The sequence below is a fragment of the Mobula birostris genome, chromosome 15 (genome assembly GCF_030028105.1).
Source record: "Mobula birostris isolate sMobBir1 chromosome 15, sMobBir1.hap1, whole genome shotgun sequence".
NCBI lineage: Eukaryota > Metazoa > Chordata > Chondrichthyes > Myliobatiformes > Myliobatidae > Mobula > Mobula birostris.
Genome location: NC_092384.1, coordinates 12,256,588 through 12,275,209, shown reverse-complemented (window position 1 = coordinate 12,275,209; position 18,622 = coordinate 12,256,588). Strand labels below are relative to the sequence as shown.

Below are 18,622 nucleotides of genomic sequence, written 5' to 3'. Positions count from 1 at the left end.
AAATTCTATGAGATTCGTCAGACATGATTTTCCTTTCACAAATCCATGCTGACTTTGTCTGATGATTTCACCGCTTTCCAAATGTGCTGTTATCACATCTTTGACAACTGACTCCAGCAGTTTCCCCACCACCGACGTTAGGCTAACCGGTCTATAATTCCCTGGTTTCTCTCTCCCTCCTTTTTTAAAAAGTGGGGTTACATTAGCTACCCTCCAATCCTCAGGAACTAGTCCAGAATCTAAGGAGTTTTGAAAAATTATCACTAATGCATCCAATATTTCTTGGGCTACTTCCTTAAGCACTCTGGGATGCAGACCATCTGGCCCTGGGGATTTATCTGCCTTCAATCCCTTCAATTTACCTAACACCACTTCCCTACTAACATGTATTTCGCTCAGTTCCTCCATCTCACTGGACCCTCTGTCCCCTACTATTTCTGGAAGATTATTTATGTCCTCCTTAGTGAAGACAGAACCAAAGTAATTATTCAATTGGTCTGCCATGTCCTTGCTCCCCATAATCAATTCACCTGTTTCTGTCTGTAGGGGACCTACATTTGTCTTTACCAGTCTTTTCCTTTTTACATATCTATAAAAGCTTTTACAGTCAGTAAAATAAAATATGTGATGAAACCGTATTTGCTAAATTGGTGCTTGTTTGCCAGGATGAACTCTATACCCTGCTGTATAATTCCTTAATCTCTTCCAAGCACTTGAAGCTGTGTCATTTTCTGCCTTTGATTTGTTACCTTATTTAACTGGGAGTATTTGAATTCTAAATTAATGATTGCTGTTGTACAGCAATTAATTCTGAATACAAATAATCTCCAGATGAAATCTGAATTTAATAAAGGGGATATTCTCAGATCAGCTCCAGTGTTAAAATAGAGTTTTAGCGCCGGAATTTAAACAAGAGCTGAAGCGATTGGGGCGGACTCAACGGGTGGATCTGGGAATGGTGACGGCATAGTAGAAGTTCTCTTTCAGATTTATGGTAGGGGCGACCCGGAGTTGCTGCCCATTTTCCAGATACGGACACGCGACGAGGGGCGAAGTTGTAATACCCGCTCACCGAAGGAGCGGTACAGCCGGAGAGGCTGCTGCACAAACAGCGCGACCGACCCGCCCGCCCACGCGCCCACGCGCCCACGCACCCACGCGCCCACGCACGCACGCTCTCGGTCGGGCGTTCGGCAAAGATCCTTGGCTGAGGCGCATGCGCGACAAAGCGCGCCGGAATTTAAACGGAAGGAAAGGCAGTTGGTGCGGACTCAGCGGCTGGATCTGGGAGTGGTGGAGAAGGAGAAGGAGCTCTCGCTTGGATTTAAGGTAGGTGCTGGCCGGGAGTTACTGTCGGTGTACTCGGGCTAGCTAGTGAGCTCCTCAAGCTGCCCGGTGCAGCTCCGTTCACTGTTATATCGCGGCCTTTGTATAGGGTGGTTCAGGGTGAAGTGCGTGTGCTCTGCGGTAAATGTAATCTCGAGGCGAGCCTCCCTCCGCATCTCGCATGAGTGAGAAACAAGAGGCTTTTACTGCAATAGCCCCTAAGCTGAGAAATGCCGGGTCTAGGGGCCGAAATATGTCTCTCCCGTTTGCAATAGAGAGGCTTCGTGGCTCTTGTCCACCAGGCACGGGCGGCTGTCCACGCTTACACCTTTCTCCACCCTTCGTTCTCTCTTGAATCTGCTGGCCTTTTAGCACAGGGAGTTTGTCTGTGTCCGAATGTTTCATCCATACTGCGATGGATAGAAGCAGAGGGGACTGTCTCGGAATATGGCTCCTGAGTTGCCCACTGTCTACTCTGACTTTTGCCCTAGTAACATTTCCAATTAATTCTCTGTGGTATTAAATTACACGTGGAAACAACAGTACATATCCCGAGTTGATTTGCAAAACAAGTTTTTTTGGGATGGGGGCTGGGGTGTGATGTTATTATGGTATTCTATGTGCCATTGCTGCTGGGTGGCGCAGGTAGCAATTATGTTCATATAGTGTTATCAACCAACTGGTTACATTCCTACTTCCTGTGAGATAATACTGTTAAGTTTTAAGATGAGCATTGTAAGTACTTTGTTCCAGTAAAATAAAGTTGGATGTACAGTCTGGTGAATGTTAAGAGGTCTGTTTTTTCTAAATATGTTGCCCTTGAGAGTCTGTAATGTTCTGATCTGGCCAAAAGTCATGAATTGTTTGTTGCCTTTGTCCACAGAAGTCTGGTACTTCCACAGAGGGAATCCATCTTGTAAGAAAATTGGGTGGTATCTTCATGATTTGGGGTTTGTGTAACATCATGTTTCAAGAGCTCTGCTTTTTTTTTAAAGAAAAGGTTGCAATTTTGACAGATCAAATTTGACACTAATTTTACAGATAATACTCACAGTAGGTCAGTGGTGAAAGCTGAAGGTGTTTATGTACTAGAAGTGGCCATTTTTTGATGTGGGTGAAGAGAAACATTCTTTGACAAGTCAATCTATCATTAATGGGCAAGAACCATCCTTGAGAACCTACAGGAAAGGTGAATCTGAAGGGATGGGTCCTCAACTAAACTGTCATTCCTTTGCAGAATGTTTCATCTCCAAAACTTTCCAACAAACACCAAGATACATGGAGATTAGAAAAATAGAGGGCTATCTGCTAGGGAAATTCTAGGCAGTTTCTAAAGTAGCTTACATGGTCGGCACAACATTGTGTATATAAGACCATAAGACAAAGGAGCAGAAGTAGGCCATTCGGCCCATCGAGTCTGCTCTGCCATTTTATCATGAGCTGATCCATTTTATCCTATTTAGTCCCACTGCCCTGCCTTCTCACCATAACCTTTGATGCCCTGGCTACTCAGATACCTATCAATCTCTGCCTTAAAGACACCCAATGACTTGGGTGTATGTTCTATACAGTGTGGCAGTGAATGTATTCTTAGTGTATACTTGGTGCCATGTAACCCTGTCCAAATTCTTTCTACACTGAATATTTGTTAAGATTCATCCCTAACAACTGTAGTATGGACCTCTGCATTATAGGCAGTTCTTAAAGGCTTTCATTGAGGTCAACATATAACTTGGTTTATGCACTTTAACCTGTCTGGCATCTGCTGGTCTTACATTACAAGGAATGTTCAGTAAAGTCCAGTACATAGCCAAGTACATAGTTGGAGAAGTTTTTGCAACAGAATAGGAAGAAATGGGAGAGGTATGGGGAAGGATTAAGAGGATGGGGGGAGATAGGAGGGAATGGGAATATCCAGTAATGATATCTAGGAGGAAACAGCAGTCTCCGGTAGGGATAAGGCTGAGATAATGGCCAAGTCATCTGTACAGATACACAGTTCAGAAAATTTGTCAGGAGAAGGGAAAGAACAATGAATCAACACCACCTAGGTGTGTTAAACAAGTGGGAAGAAACAGATGATATAAATTGATGATCCATTTATGTTGGCAGAAATGGTGAGAGCAATAAAGAGGTTGAGGCCAACCTCCCCAGGGAAAGATCTGATATGCTATGTTATGCTAAAAAATCTAGAAGGAGCGATCTTAAAGTTGCTGCATTTTTATAAGAGTGTGGGAAGAGGGCAGATTACCAAGTACATGGAAAGAAGCAGTAGTAATTCCAATAAGGAAACCTGGCAAGGATCTGTCTAAACCCACTAGTTACAGACCAATAGCATTAACATCAAATATATGTAAGACAATGGAAAGGATGATAACAGAAAGGTTATCGTATGAGCTTGAGAAGAGAGGAATGCTGGCAAGTTACCAGAGTAGCTTTAGGAAGGGAAGGAATTCCATGGACTCAATGATAAGGTTAGATACTGAAATAAGAAATGCCCAGGCAAATGAAGAATCAGTAGTTGCAGTGTTTATTGACATTGAAAAAGCCTATGATATGATGTGGAAGGAAGGATTGTTAATTAAACTGCACAAGATGGGGGTTGGTGGGAGAGTTTTTAATTGGATTAAAGATTTTTTGTTTGGTAGAAAAATTCAAGTTTGAATTGGATCAGAATTATCAAAACAGTACATAGTGGGAAATGGCACACCTCAAGGTAGTGTGATTAGCCTGTTGCTAATCAATGATGTCTTCACAAAGGTACCAGTGGATATAGGTAGGTCACTGTTTGCAAGGCACTTAATCACACATTGCTCTGTGACGACACTGGTGCCAAGCTGTATGAGTCCTAATGCCCTTCCCTTGGACAATACTGGTGTTGTGGAGGCAGGAGACTTGCAGCATGGGCAACTACTGGTCTTCCATACAACCTTGCCCAGGCCTGCGCCCTGGAGAGTGAAGACTTTCCAGGCACAGATCCATGGTCTCGCAAGACTAACGGATGCCTTAATGTTTGCAGATGATGGGGCCTTGTGGAAAAGCAGCAGGAATGTGGAGCATATAGTCAGGAAACTACAAGGAGCAATTGATGAAGTGGTGGAGTGGAGTTATGATTGGGGATGTAGAATTTCAGTAGAAAAAAACTCAAACTATTTTTCACCAGGAAAAAATTGAGGTAGGGAAGTTAAGGACGTATGGGATTGAATTAGAAAGGGTTGGGTCATTTAAATTTCTGGGAGTTATATTTGATTCATGATTAACATGGGCAGACCATATCAGGAAAGTTGAGGAGAAATGTTAAAAAAAAAGGTAATAAATGTGATGAGATGTTTGACTGGTAGCGAATGGGGAGCAAGTTGTTCAGTGTTGAAGAGAATGTATGTGGCTTTAGTAAGACCTGTGTTGGACTATGGAAATATAGCTAGGTCTCTTATAAGGAAACTGGATGTGATTCAGGCTCAGGCCTTGAGAGTGTGCAGTGGGGCTTTTAAAACATCACCAGTATCAGCCGCACAGGTAGAAATATGAGTAATGCCTTTGGAACTAAGAAGGATGCAATTGATGGCAAACTACTGGGCTAATTTGCAGGGACACAATGATTCTCACCCTGCAAAAGGAGTGTTGCAGGAGTGCTGGGAAAATGGGAGGTTTCAGAGGGATAACTTTAGTCAGGTAGGGAATGATATTGCTAAAGAATGTGGAGTGTTTGATCTAAGGATAAGTCCTTCAGTAGTTTATCCGATTGTAGCTCCATGGAAGCTTGTATGGCCTGACGTAGACCGGCATTTGTTAGAGGTAAAAAGGAAAGGAAAATATAAAACTGATTTGGTAAGTGCATTTAACTGTCATGTGATGGAAAAATAGTGATTATACTCAGATTTATACGGATGGTGCTAAGGAACCTGAAACAGGAGTGACAGGGTTTGGGTGGCTATACCAGCAAAAGAAATTGGAATCAGCAGAAGAACATCTAATAAATTAAGGGGTGTATACAGTGGAGATGCTGGCAGTGTTGGTTGCGTTGCGATGGGTGGAGAAAACTAGACAAGTCAAAGTGTTGATATACTCAGATTCATCCTCAGTTCTAGCAAGTTTAAGGTCTTTTCACTCAAGCAGTTGGCAAGATGTACTTTATGAAGTCCTTCAGTCAGTCACAAGAATTGCAAATCAGGGAGGTTAGGTAAAATTTTTATGGGTTCCAGCACATGTAGGGTTGAAGGGGAATGAGAAGGTGGATGAGTTGGCAAAGAGGGCATTAAAGAAATAAAATATAGAAATGCACATTAGTATGCCACTTTTCAGCATAATTGTATAAGGGCTAAGAGAGTTGTAAAAGAGTGCCTGAAGGCTTTGTGTGTCAATGCAAGGAGCATTCGTAATAAGGTGGATGAATTGAAAGTGCAGATTGTTATTAATGATTATGATATAGTTGGGATCACAGAGACATGGCTCCAGGGTGACCAGGGATGGGAGCTCAACGTTCAGGGATATTCAATATTCAGGAGGGATAGACATGAAGGAAGGGGAGGTGGGGTGGCGTTGCTGGTTAAAGAAGATATTAACGCAATAGAAAGGAAGGACATAAGCCGGGAAGATGTGGAATCAATATGGGTAGAGCTGTGTAACACTAAGGGGCAGAAGACGCTGGTGGGAGTTGTGTACGGGCCACCTAACAGTAGTAGTGAGGTCGGAGATGGTATTAAACAGGAAATTAGAAATGTGTGCAATAAAGGAACAGCAGTTATAATGGGTGATTTCAATCTACATGTAGATTGGGTGAACCAAATTGGTAAAGGTGCTGAGGAAGAGGATTTCTTGGAATGTATCCGGGATGGTTTTTTTGAACCAACATGTCGAGGAACCAACTAGAGAGCAGGCTATTCTGGACTGGGTTTTGAGCAATGAGGAAGGGTTAATTAGCAATCTTGTCGTGAGAGGCCCCTTGGGTAAGTGTGACCATAATATGGTGGAATTCTTCATTAAGATGGAGAGTGACATAGTTAATTCAGAAACAAAGGTTCTGAACTTAAAGAGGGGTAACTTTAAAGGTATGAGACGTGAATTAGGTAAGAGACTGGCAAATGACACTTAAAGGATTGACGGTGGATATGCAATGGCAAGCACTTAAAGGTTGCATGGATGAACTACAACAATTGTTCATCCCAGTTTAGCAAAAGAATAAATCAAGGAAGGTAGTGCACCCGTGGCTGACAAGAGAAATTAGGGATAGTATCAATTCCAAGGAAGAAGCATACAAATTAGCCAGAGAAAGTGGCTCACCTGAGGACTGGGAGAAATTCAGAGTTCAGCAGAGGAGGACAAAGGGCTTAATTAGGAAAGGGAAAAAAGATTGAGAGAAAACTGGCAGGGAACATAAAAATGGACTGTAAAAGCTTTTATAGATATGTAAAAAGGAAAAGACTGGTAAAGACAAATGTAGGTCCCCTGCAGACAGAAACGGGTGAATTGATTATGGGGAGCAAGGACATGGCAGACCAATTGAATAATTACTTTGGTTCTGTCTTCACTAAGGAGGACATAAATAATCTTCCAGAAATAGTAGGGGACAGAGGGTCCAGTGAGATGGAGGAACTGAGCGAAATACATGTTAGTAGGGAAGTGGTGTTAGGTAAATTGAAGGGATTGAAGGCAGATAAATCCCCAGGGCCAGATGGTCTGCATCCTAGAGCGCTTAAGGAAGTAGCCCAAGAAATAGTGGATGCATTAGTGATAATTTTTCAAAACTCGTTAGATTCTGGACTAGTTCCTGAGGATTGGAGGGTGGCTAATGTAACTCCACTTTTTTAAAAAAGGAGGGAGAGAGAAACCGGGGAATTATAGACCGATTAGCCTAACGTCGGTGGTGGGGAAACTGCTGGAGTCAGTTATCAAGGATGTGATAACAGCACATTTGGAAAGCGGTGGAATGATCGGACAAAGTCAGCATGGATTTGTGAAAGGAAAATCATGTCTGACGAATCTCATAGAATTTTTTGAGGATGTAGCTAGCAGAGTGGATAGGGGAGAACCAGTGGATGTGGTATATTTGGATTTTCAGAAGGTTTTTGACAAGGTCCCACACAGGAGATTAGTGTGCAAACTTAAAGCACACGGTATTGGGGGTAAGGTATTGGTGTGGATGGAGAATTGGTTAGCAGACAGGAAGCAAAGAGTGGGAATAAACGGGACCTTTTCAGAATGGCAGGTGGTGACTAGTGGGGTACTGCAAGGCTCAGTGCTGGGACCCCAGTTGTTTACAATATATATTAATGACTTGGATGAGGGAATTAAATGCAGCATCTCCAAGTTTGCGGATGACACGAAGCTGGGTGGCAGTGTTAGCTGTGAGGAGGATGCTAAGAGGATGCAGGGTGACTTGGATAGGTTGGGTGAGTGGGCAAATTCATGGCAGATGCAATTTAATGTGGATAAATGTGAAGTTATCCACTTTGGTGGCAAAAATAGGAAAACAGATTATTATCTGAATGGTGGCTGATTAGGAAAAGGGGAGGTGCAACGAGACCTGGGTGTCATTATACACCAGTCATTGAAAGTGGGCATGCAGGTACAGCAGGTGGTGAAAAAGGCAAATCGTATGCTGGCATTTATAGCGAGAGGATTCGAGTACAGGAGCAGGGAGGTACTACTGCAGTTGTACAAGGCCTTGGTGAGACCACACCTGGAGTATTGTGTGCAGTTTTGGTCCCCTAATCTGAGGAAAGACATCCTTGCCAGAGAGGGAGTACAAAGAAGGTTCACCAGATTGATTCCTGGGATGGCAGGACTTTCATATGAAGAAAGACTGGATGAAGTGGGCTTGTACTCATTGGAATTTAGAAGATTGAGGGGGGATCTGATTGAAACGTATAAGATCCTAAAGGGATTGGACAGGCTAGATGCAGGAAGATTATTCCCGATGTTGGGGAAGTCTAGAACAAGGGGTCACAGTTTGAGGATAAAGGGGAAGCCTTTTAGGACCGAGATTAGGAAAAACTTCTTCACACAGAGAGTGGTGAATCTGTGGAATTCTCTGCCACAGGAAACAGTTGAGGCCAGTTCATTGGCTATATTTAAGAGGGAGTTAGATATGGCCCTTGTGGCTGCGGGGGTCAGGGGGTATGGAGGGAAGACTGGGGCGGGGTTCTGAGTTGGATGATCAGCCATGATCATAATGAATGGCGGTGCAGGCTCGAAGGGCCGAATGGCCTACTCCTGCACCTATTTTCTATGTATTAGTAAAGCAGAGGTTAAGTGTGTAATCTAGGGAAAAATCAACCAAATGTGGCAAGAAAGATGGGACAGGGAGGGGAAAGGGAGGCATTTATATCAAATACAAAAAAAGTGTTGCAGGTACTAGGGTAGGTAGTGGATACAGAAGAGAGGAGGCTGTGTGGACTAGGTTAAGGCTGGGGCACTGTACGTTAAACAAAACATTGAAAATGATAGGGAAACACCAGACAGGATTGTGTGAGGAATGTCAGGAAGAGGAGTCAGTAGAACATGTAGTTCTGAGCTGCAGGAAGTATGGGATACAGTGAGAGTTGATAATCTAAGGGAATTGGGGGTGCAGGAATTCATATTAAAAGGGTTGCTGGGCACGGGTGAGAGAGCACAGGTCAGGGTAGTTTTAGCTTTCTTAAGGGGTACAGGGTCTTTTTTATATAGGATATGATGAATAAGCAGGAATAGGGTACTAGGATGGCCAAAGATGGGATAAAATGTAGGTTGGGGGGGGGGGGGCGCTGTGTGTGTGTGAATTTGGAATGCAAGTCTATCGCACACTCCGGAGCAGAAGGTGGCGGTAATGCTCCATTAAGCTGGGTGCCAACTGCCGTAAAACAAGAAGAAGAGGGTGTAGCCAAGTATTGTATACTGGGACAAAACAATGCCCATTTGCTGAAGAATATCTGCCGCTTTCTGAGGAACTGTCATTCAAGACTATCCATTACTGTATCTGGAGGAGTGATTGGTATCCATACTATTAACAAATCCTTGGACTAATGTGCCCTTTTCTTTTTATATAAAAAAAAAAACAGGTGGCTTTAAATCTGAGACTAATATTGCCAGCTGAGTTGTACTTCAGGTAATCAGTATTATTTCCCTACTCATTTTTGTATCATTACAGAGACTTGGCTGGCACCAGGGTTCTCAATATTCCTGGATTTCAGTGCTTTAAAAGGGACTGAAAGGGGGTGGGGGGAGAAAAAGGAGGAGGGGTGGCATTACTGGTCAGGGATACTATTACAGCTACAGAAAGGGTGGGTAATGTAGCAGGATCCTCTTTTTAGTCAGTGTGGGTGGAAGTCAGGAGCAGGAAGGGAGCAGTTACTCTACTGGGAGTATTCTATAGGCCCCCTGGTAGCAGCAGAGATACCGAGGAGCAGATTGGAAGGCAGATTTTGGAAAGGTGCAAAAATAACAGGGTTGTTATCATGGGTGACTTTAACTTCCCTAATATTGACCGGCACCTGATTAGTTCCAATGGTTTAGATGGGGCAGATTTTGTTAAAGTGTGTCCAGGATGGATTCCTGTCACAGTATGTTGACAGGCCGACTAGGGGGAATGCCATACTAGATCTAGTATTAGGTAACAAACTGGGTCAGGTCACAGATCATCTGGGGGGGGTGGGGGGGCAGTGACCACCGCACCCTGGCCTTCATCCTTTTCCATAATAATGTTAGAATCAGAGAGGACAGGAAAATTTTTAATTGAGGAAGGGCAAATTATGAGGCTATAAGGCTAGAACTTGCGGGTGTGAATTGGGATGCTGTTTTTGCAGGGAAATGTAGTATGGACATGTGGTTGATGTTTAGGGATCTCTTGCAGGATGTTAGGGATAAATTTGTCCCGGTGAGGAAGATAAAGAATGGTAGGGTGAAGGAACCATGGGTGACAAATGAGGTGGAAAATCTAGTCAGGTGGAAGAAGGCAGCATACATGAGGTTTAGGAAGCAAGGATTAGATGGGTCTATTGAGGAATATAGGGTAGCAAGAAAGGAGCTTAAGGGGCTGAAGAGAGCAAGAAGGGGTCATGAGAAGGCCTTGGCGAGTAGGGTAAAGGAAAACCCCAAGGCATTCTTCAATTATGTGAAGAACAAGAATAACAGGAGTGAGGATAGGACCGATTAGAGATAAAGGTGGGAAGATGTGCCTGGAGGCTGTGGAAGTGAGTGAGGTCCTCAATGAATACTTCTCTTTGGTATTCACCAATGAGAGGGAACTTGATAACAGTGAGGTCAATATGAGTGAGGTTGATGTTCTGGAGCATGTTGATATTAAGGAAGAGGAGGTATTGGAGTTGTGAAAATACACTAGGACAGGTAAGACCCCAGGACCTGAAGGAATATTCCCCAGGCTGCTCCATGAGGCAAGGGAAAAGATTGCTGAGCCTCTGGCTAGAATCTTTATGTCCTCGTTGTCTACGGGAATGGAAGCAGAGGATTGGAGGGAGGCGAATGTTGTCCCCCTTGTTCAAAAAAGGTAGTTGGGATAGTCCAGGTAATTATAGACCAGTGAGCTTTATGTCTGTGTGGGAAAGCTGTTGGAAAAGATTCTTAGAGATAGGATCTATAGGCATTTAGAGAATCATGGTCTGATCAGGGACAGTCAGCATGGCTTTGTGAAGGGCAGATCGTGTCTAACAAGCCTGATAGAGTTCTTTGAGGAGGTGACCAGGCATATAGATGAGGGCAGTGCAGTGGATGTGATCTATATGGATTTTAGTAAGACATTTGACAAGGTTCCATACGGTAGGCTTATTCAGAAAGTCAGAAGGCATGGGATCCAGGGACGTTTGGCCAGGTGGATTCAGAATTGGCTTGCCTGCAGAAAGCGGAGGGTCGTGGTGGAGGGAGTACATTCAGATTGGAGGGTTGTGACTAGTGGTGTCCCACAAGGATCTGTTCTGGGACCTCTACTTTTCGTGATTTTTATTAACGACCTGGATGTGGGGGTAGAAGGGTAGGTTGGCAAGTTTGCAGACGACACAAAGGTTGGTGGTATTGTGGTTGGTGTAGAGGATTGTCAAAGATTGCAGAGAGACATTGATAGGATGTAGCAGTGGGCTGAGAAGTGGCAGATGGAGTTGAACCCAGAGAAGTGTGAGGTGGTACACTTTGGAAGGACAAACTCCAAGGCAGAGTACAAAATAAATGGCAGGATAATTGGTAGTGTGGAGGAGTAGAGGGATCTGGGGGTACATGTCCACAGATCCCTGAAAGTTGCCTCACAGGTAGATAGGGTAGTTAAAGCTTGTGGGGTGTTAGCTTTCATAAGTGGAGGGATAGAGTTTTAAGAGTCGCAAGGTAATGATGCAGCTGTATAAAACTCTGGTGAGGCTACACTTGGAGTACTGTGTCCAGTTCTGGTCGCCTCACTATAGGAAGGATGTGAAAGCATTGGAAAGGGTACAGAGGAGATTTACCAGAATGCTGCCTGGTTTAGAGAGTGTGCATTATGATCAGAGATTAAGGGAGCTAGGGCTTTACTCTTTGGAGAGAAGGAGGATGAGAGGAGACATGATAGAGGTGTACAAGATATTAAGAGGAATAGATAGAGTGAATAGCCAGCGCCCCTTCCCCAGGGCACCACTGCGCAATACAAGAGGACATGGCTTTTAAGGTAAGGTGTGGGAAGTTCAAGGGAGATATTAGAGGAAGGTTTTTTTTACTCAGAGCGGTTGGTGCATGGAATGCACTGCCTAAGTCAATGGTGGAGGCAGATACACTAGTGAAATTTAGGAGACTACTCGACAGGTATATGGAGGAATTTAAGGTGGGGGGTTATATGGGAGGCAGGGTTTAAGGGTCAGCACAACATTGTGAGCCGAAGGGCCTGTACTGTGCTGTACTATTGTATGTTCTATCTGGCATTTGAAATGTATACATGATAAGATTGGGTGGACAGCTAGGGACTTTTCCCACGGTGGAAATGGCTAACATGAAGGGGCATGATTTTAGGGTGAGATGTTTCTTTTTACAATCCATGGTACACACTGCCAGGGGTGGTGGTAGACTGCGATAGATTAGAGACATCTAAGAAAGTCTTCAGGTGATAGAAAAATGGAGGGTTATATAGAGGGGGGAAGGGTTGAATTGATCTTGGAGTAAATTGGAGGAACAGCATCTTGTATTCTGTCTGGGTAGCCTCCAACCTGATGGCATGAACATTGACTTCTCAAACTTCTGCTAATGCCCCACCTCCCCTTGTACCCCATCTGTTATTTATTTATATACACACATTCTTTTTCTGTCTGTCTCTCCTTTTTCTCCCTCTGTCCCCCTCACTATACCCCTTGCCCATCCTCTGGGCTTTCTCCCCCCACCCACCCCTTATCTTTCTTCTGTAACGTTCCGTTATTTTGGCTCGTGTATGTCTAGGGGAAATCCCGCCCAGCACCTGCTTCAGCAGTCCCCTCAGGGTCAATCGTCGCCCGAATCAATCACAAACATCAATCATCAGCCAGCACACCCAGTAAATTTTAACACATACACTTTATAGATATTACTAATTCTAGGGCATTAATATACATGTGATACAGAGAGGAAAGTAATGAAAAAAAAAGGCGCCAACACTTATTCAAAGTCCAAGTTCTTCGCGCGCTACCGTTGGAGCTCAAGTTCGACGTCAGACGACCACCCGAATTCCGTCGACCCACGGCTCGGGACCACCCGAAGTGATCGACCGGAGCCTCTCCGCACGTCCGCCGTCCTCCTCGTCTCTCCTCCCGACTCCCCGCCAAAACTCAGTCCACAGTCATATCATACAGCATGGCATCCGAAAACAAAACGATACATAACCACCCATTGGCTAATAGCACCCTCTTATCACCCTCTAAACCACAATAAACTGCTAGCGCAAACTCTCTGCAGCGTTAAAACACAACAAAGCCGCATTCCACAGATTAACATAACAAAAATCGCCATTTTAAATGTAACAAAAGAAAGACCCCGTACACTCTCCCCCCACCTAAAAAAAGTCATGCCCTCATGACGTTAACAGAATTCACTAGTACTCCTTGTAAAACACAAAACCCAACCCAGGTGCATAAAGCAGTGACATAACTTTGCAGGGCAGTAGAGATTACACCCTGCTCTCCCGGCGTTATATAAGTGAGTCTTTCCGGGGGATGCCTACTCCTCTGAGGCCTCAGGACTTCCTCTGTGGACTCTCCCTGTTCAGACACCCCAGGTGACCCCTCGAGCCGATCTGTCGGACCTTCCCCTTCACCGGGATCCCTCTGCCCCGGTGAGCCCTCTGGCTCGGGTTCTGCCTCCACCCTCTCCTCCCCCAATGCCGGCTGTAATACAGGCGGCTCTGCAACACCCTCCCTCGGTCCCCCTGACTCAGTGATGGAAGGGCCAAGAGTCTCTTCTCCTGGCACCGGGGAATCAGCGAACGGAAGCAGGTACCACACGTCCGAATCATCATCTTCCGATGACGTATCCCTTCTCGAGGTGGGGACCGGCCCCGTTTTCTTCGCAGCGGCCTCTTCCCGCGCCCCGCGCCCTCGCAGAGTCCTCGTACTAGGAGTAAACTCCCATTCGGACTCTAGGTCCATCTTCACCTCTCGACCCAGAGGCAACAGGTGGTTCCGATGGAGTACCTTGACAGGCCCCTGCCCGCCCTCAGGTCTCACCCGGTAAACCGGGAGATTCGGCATCTGACTCTCCACCACATATGGGGTGGCTGCCCAACGGTCCGCCAACTTGTGCTTACCCTGTAGTCCTAAATCCCGGACGAGCCCCCACTTGTAACGTTCCGTTATTTTGGCTCGTGTATGTCTAGGGGAAATCCCGCCCAGCACCTGCTTCAGCAGTCCCCTCAGGGTCAATCGTCGCCCGAATCAATCACAAACATCAATCATCAGCCAGCACACCCAGTAAATTTTAACACATACACTTTATAGATATTACTAATTCTAGGGCATTAATATACATGTGATACAGAGAGGAAAGTAATGAAAAAAAAAGGCGCCAACACTTATTCAAAGTCCAAGTTCTTCGCGCGCTACCGTTGGAGCTCAAGTTCGACGTCAGACGACCACCCGAATTCCGTCGACCCACGGCTCGGGACCACCCGAAGTGATCGACCGGAGCCTCTCCGCACGTCCGCCGTCCTCCTCGTCTCTCCTCCCGACTCCCCGCCAAAACTCAGTCCACAGTCATATCATACAGCATGGCATCCGAAAACAAAACGATACATAACCACCCATTGGCTAATAGCACCCTCTTATCACCCTCTAAACCACAATAAACTGCTAGCGCAAACTCTCTGCAGCGTTAAAACACAACAAAGCCGCATTCCACAGATTAACATAACAAAAATCGCCATTTTAAATGTAACAAAAGAAAGACCCCGTACACTTCCTAGGCCTTCTGCCCCATGATCCTCTCATATCCCTTTTGCCAATCAACTGTCCAGCTCTTGGCTCCATCCCTCCCCCTCCTGTCTTCTATCATTTTGGATTCTCTCCCCCCCGCCCCCCCCCCCCAGCTTTCAAATCTCTTACTAGCTCTTCTTTCAGTTAGTCTTGACAAAGGGTCTTGGCCCATAACGTCAACTGTAGCTCTTCCTAGAGATGCTGCCTGGCCTGCTGTGTTCACCGATGTGTGTTGCTTGAATTTCCAGCATCTGCAGATTTCCTTGTGTTTGGAGTAAATTGTAAGGTTAGCACAACGTTGTAGGCTGAAAGGTCTGTACTTGGCTGTATGTGTTCTCAAAACTTCAGGAAATGTAGCAAACTTCATTATTTATTTGGTCAATTCTCCTTTTGCATTGTAGGCACTATATTGAACTTGTGGTACAAAGCAAAAATGTCATCTCTCTGCACTGTGGAAGCAATGTTGCGCAGTCCTTTGAAGCGCCTTAGGCAGCCTCCCGCTGACAATGAAGGAAATGAGAATGGTGAGTTTGGTTAAGTTTCAAGCAACCTTTTTATTTTAAAATTTTTTTATTTATCTATCTTTGTGTGTTTCACATTCTGCTTTTATGGTGTAAAATCAGGTGGGGTGGATTCTATTTATTTGTTATGTACTTCTCAGCTTTCAATATATAAAGTTATTTCCATCTATTGACTTGCTAAATTGCATTAAAATCCAGAAATTAAACTTGTCATTTTGCTACATCTTTTTAAACTATAAAAATTAAGTGCTCAAAAAGTACCTAAGGTGCCAGGGGTGGTGGTAGAGGGGGATAGATTAGAGACATTTAAGTAAGTCTTCAGATGATAGAAAAATGAAGGGCTAAATAGGAGGAAGGGTTGGATTGATCTTGGAGTAAATTGTAAGGTTAGCACATCATTGTGGGCTGAAAGGTCTGTACTTTGCTGTATGGCTGCCAAAGGTACTTTTTCATATTTTAATCCTGTTCCAAATTTAAGACTGCCTTTTTAAGAACTTGTTGAGCTACATGTTGCAGGCATAAATAGACCTGTTATTACCTTCATGGGTGCTTAGTACCTGCTGTTGGTTGTCTCCAAGGCAAAGGCATAAAATTCTTAACTGAAAAATATAATTTATTTTGGTGGGGTGAAGGGGGGAGAAATTTGGGAATTTCATGTACACTTCCTGGAAGTGATGAGGTATGTCTCCTTCAGGAACCCTGATAGCTCTTAAAATTTGTGTAAGATTACAACTATCCAACCCCAATGCCAGCAGCTCCATCATGTCCTGGTCTCCCCAATTACACCACTTAGTTCTCATTAGCTGTGAGGTACAGGCACTGAACTACAAATGTTCATAAATCTTCAAGGTGGTAGGACTACAATTTAAACCAATGGAGTACAAAATCAAAACTTAATGCTACACTGAAACATTTGACACTGTTTCAGTGTATTCCTGTAGTGAGGTTCTATCTAGAAACCAGATAGTGATTGCTGTCACTGAGCAGGGTGTTGAGGATATTCGATGGGCAAGTCCATTTTGAAGACATGTTGGGAACCAGGGAGCATCAGTTTTAAGATGGCTGATGAAGGGTAGTGGCAATAGAGGAAGAAATGAAATTACACTGATCTCACTTGAACATATCTGAAAGCAAGAATTTAATTATGTAAGAAGCGTGGAACTACTAGAAAAGAACTGGGTACATAAGAATAGAGCCTATATCTGAGCAAAATAATTGTCTCCTTTGTCATGCGGTGAAAATCCATTGACATTGTCATGCAGTTCCTATCAGCATTATATTGCAATAATAGGTGGGCATGCATCTAATACACATTCCACATTCAATTCAATTGTCATTCAACCATGCATGAATACAGCCAAATGAGACAGTGTTACTCCGGAACCAAGGTATAAAATACAGTACCAAGTCTCACATAGTGCATAAAGGTAGCAAGCACATGTAAGATATCAGTAGAATACAGTCAAGCAAAAAGAAGGTCCAGATCTGGAGACCATTAATACCACAGAAATCTGCAGTTGACTATAAAGGCTAATTTATACTTCTGCGTTGAATCTACGCCATAGCCACGTACCCTAATCCGTAGCCTGACGTGCACCTCCCCAAAAATGTAACTACGCTCACGGTGACACAGACCGCATCAACTGTGATTGGTCTGCTTGGTAGCATCGCATTTCCAGTTGCTTCTTGTCAAATCTACCTGTCGACATCCGAAAATATTTGAAATGCATTTCCTCGTCCATGTCTCTCAGTGGCCGGACAAGCACAGAAAATTCACCTTCCTTCTGCCTAAATCAGTTCAATGGTCGTACACACCATCTCCTCCGATGTCTTCTCTCTTTTCTGCATTGCAGTAATTTTAATAAAAGTAACTTTTATTCAACATTTATTAGCTCCAACTCCAACATGATGCGCTCAGTTTCAGTCACCATTGTTTGAAGTACACAAAGAAACTCAACACAGTGGCATAGAAACCCCACCGCCAACTAGTGGTTTGGTGGTGAATTGCAGAGCGATGCAGACACACCAATGCACAAGTATAAATGCTCACGATGGCGTAGGGCCTACGCAGAAGTATAAATCAGCCTTTATATAGCTTGTCTTATGCCGACTGAATACTGGGAGCAGCACTGACTCCAGCCTGAAAGCCTATCCACACCATCCCTGCTGGCTGTAAACCAGAAACACTGTGGCCTGAGGCCCAGTCCTCGCTTTGATTGAGGCCACCCAGCTACCTCGCCAACCACCAATAAATCAGTGAATTGGACTTGAAGCACTCCATATTAATAATGTCCAAAGGATCTTGTTCACAAGAAAAGCAACTAAGATGGTCACTCACTATTAGACTGCGTGTCTCCTTCATGCACAGACTCCTCTGAAACCTCCTACGCAAACAGCAGGTCAGGATACACTAAGTCCATCTCCTTCAGTTACTTTGTAAACGAGCGAGTTGCTGATGGGTTGACCTGCAGTACTTTGAGAAGTTGATGTCAAGCAGGATCTTGCACTTTGTCAATTGTCTGCAACTTGCTTGCTTTCACAAACTACTTCCCAGTGAAACTTTGCATTTTCCAAATTAGTACCTGTAATATTAAGTGGCAATTTGTTGATGAAAATGAGCTACAGATGTATTTTATGAAGCAATGCTAATGCCAAGATCTTTTTGTAGTTCTGATGATTTGCATAATTGATCTGATTTGAGAATGGAATTCTGTTTTTTATTTTTTAAACCCTCTCTTATTTTGCTCCAACTCAACTGAAACTGTATTGTTACTAGATTCTTTGAAGAAGCAGATGTTTTGGTCCTTGGATGAAGAGATGGAAAATATAAATCCTTTAGGATCATGTACGTTGTCAAAATTTAGAGTCTGTGAGCAAGAGATCAAGCCAGATACCCCCATAGTTCCCTCGGTAAAATCACGACTCCAGAGACTGGCTGAACAGAAGAAAGAATTGTGTTCTCATGGTATGATTTGTGCTATTTTTTTCCTTTAAAAATATTATACTTTGCAAACTATTCTCTTGGAAATATACAATTATTTTTTAATTTGCTATATAGTGTGGCTATGTATAGTTCTGTAGTAAGTATAGCACATCCCTCTCATAATTGGTGTGGATTAAAAAATTTAGTCCTTTGCCTAGGCAAAGGCCTGTAGACTGATTTCCGTGTGATCTATGGATTTATTGTATGCTTCTCTTAGAACATGATTCTATCAAGTGGAACCAACCACCTTGCTTGATTGGGTTTTGTTACGTGTGCTTGCTCATTTTCGGTTAAATGTAGGGATTGTCTATTCTTCAGTTCTACTTTATGGAACCACATCATATATCCAGCTAAGCCTTGTTTTCATTGTTTAACTTGTTGCATTAGGCAGTATGTAATCTGCAAGCTGG

General features: G+C 43.9%; 1 protein-coding gene across 5 annotated transcripts in view; it reads left to right on the top strand.

Annotated features, from left to right (window-relative positions):
• The first annotated feature begins 1,235 nt into the window (after positions 1-1,235).
• The window catches only part of LOC140210228 (anillin-like), a 69,740-nt gene continuing 52,353 nt past the window's right edge, over positions 1,236-18,622 (top strand). For 4 of the 5 annotated variants that reach the window (XM_072279104.1, XM_072279105.1, XM_072279106.1 and 1 more), the window contains exons 1-3: positions 1,236-1,329; positions 15,110-15,232; positions 18,006-18,194. In XM_072279104.1, coding sequence (XP_072135205.1) covers positions 15,142-15,232; positions 18,006-18,194 — 280 coding nt within the window. In that variant the 5' untranslated portion in view covers positions 1,236-1,329; positions 15,110-15,141. Of the gene's footprint in view, positions 1,330-9,360; positions 9,410-15,109; positions 15,233-18,005; positions 18,195-18,622 lie in introns of those variants that run through there. The other variant, XM_072279103.1, reaches the window with a different exon arrangement.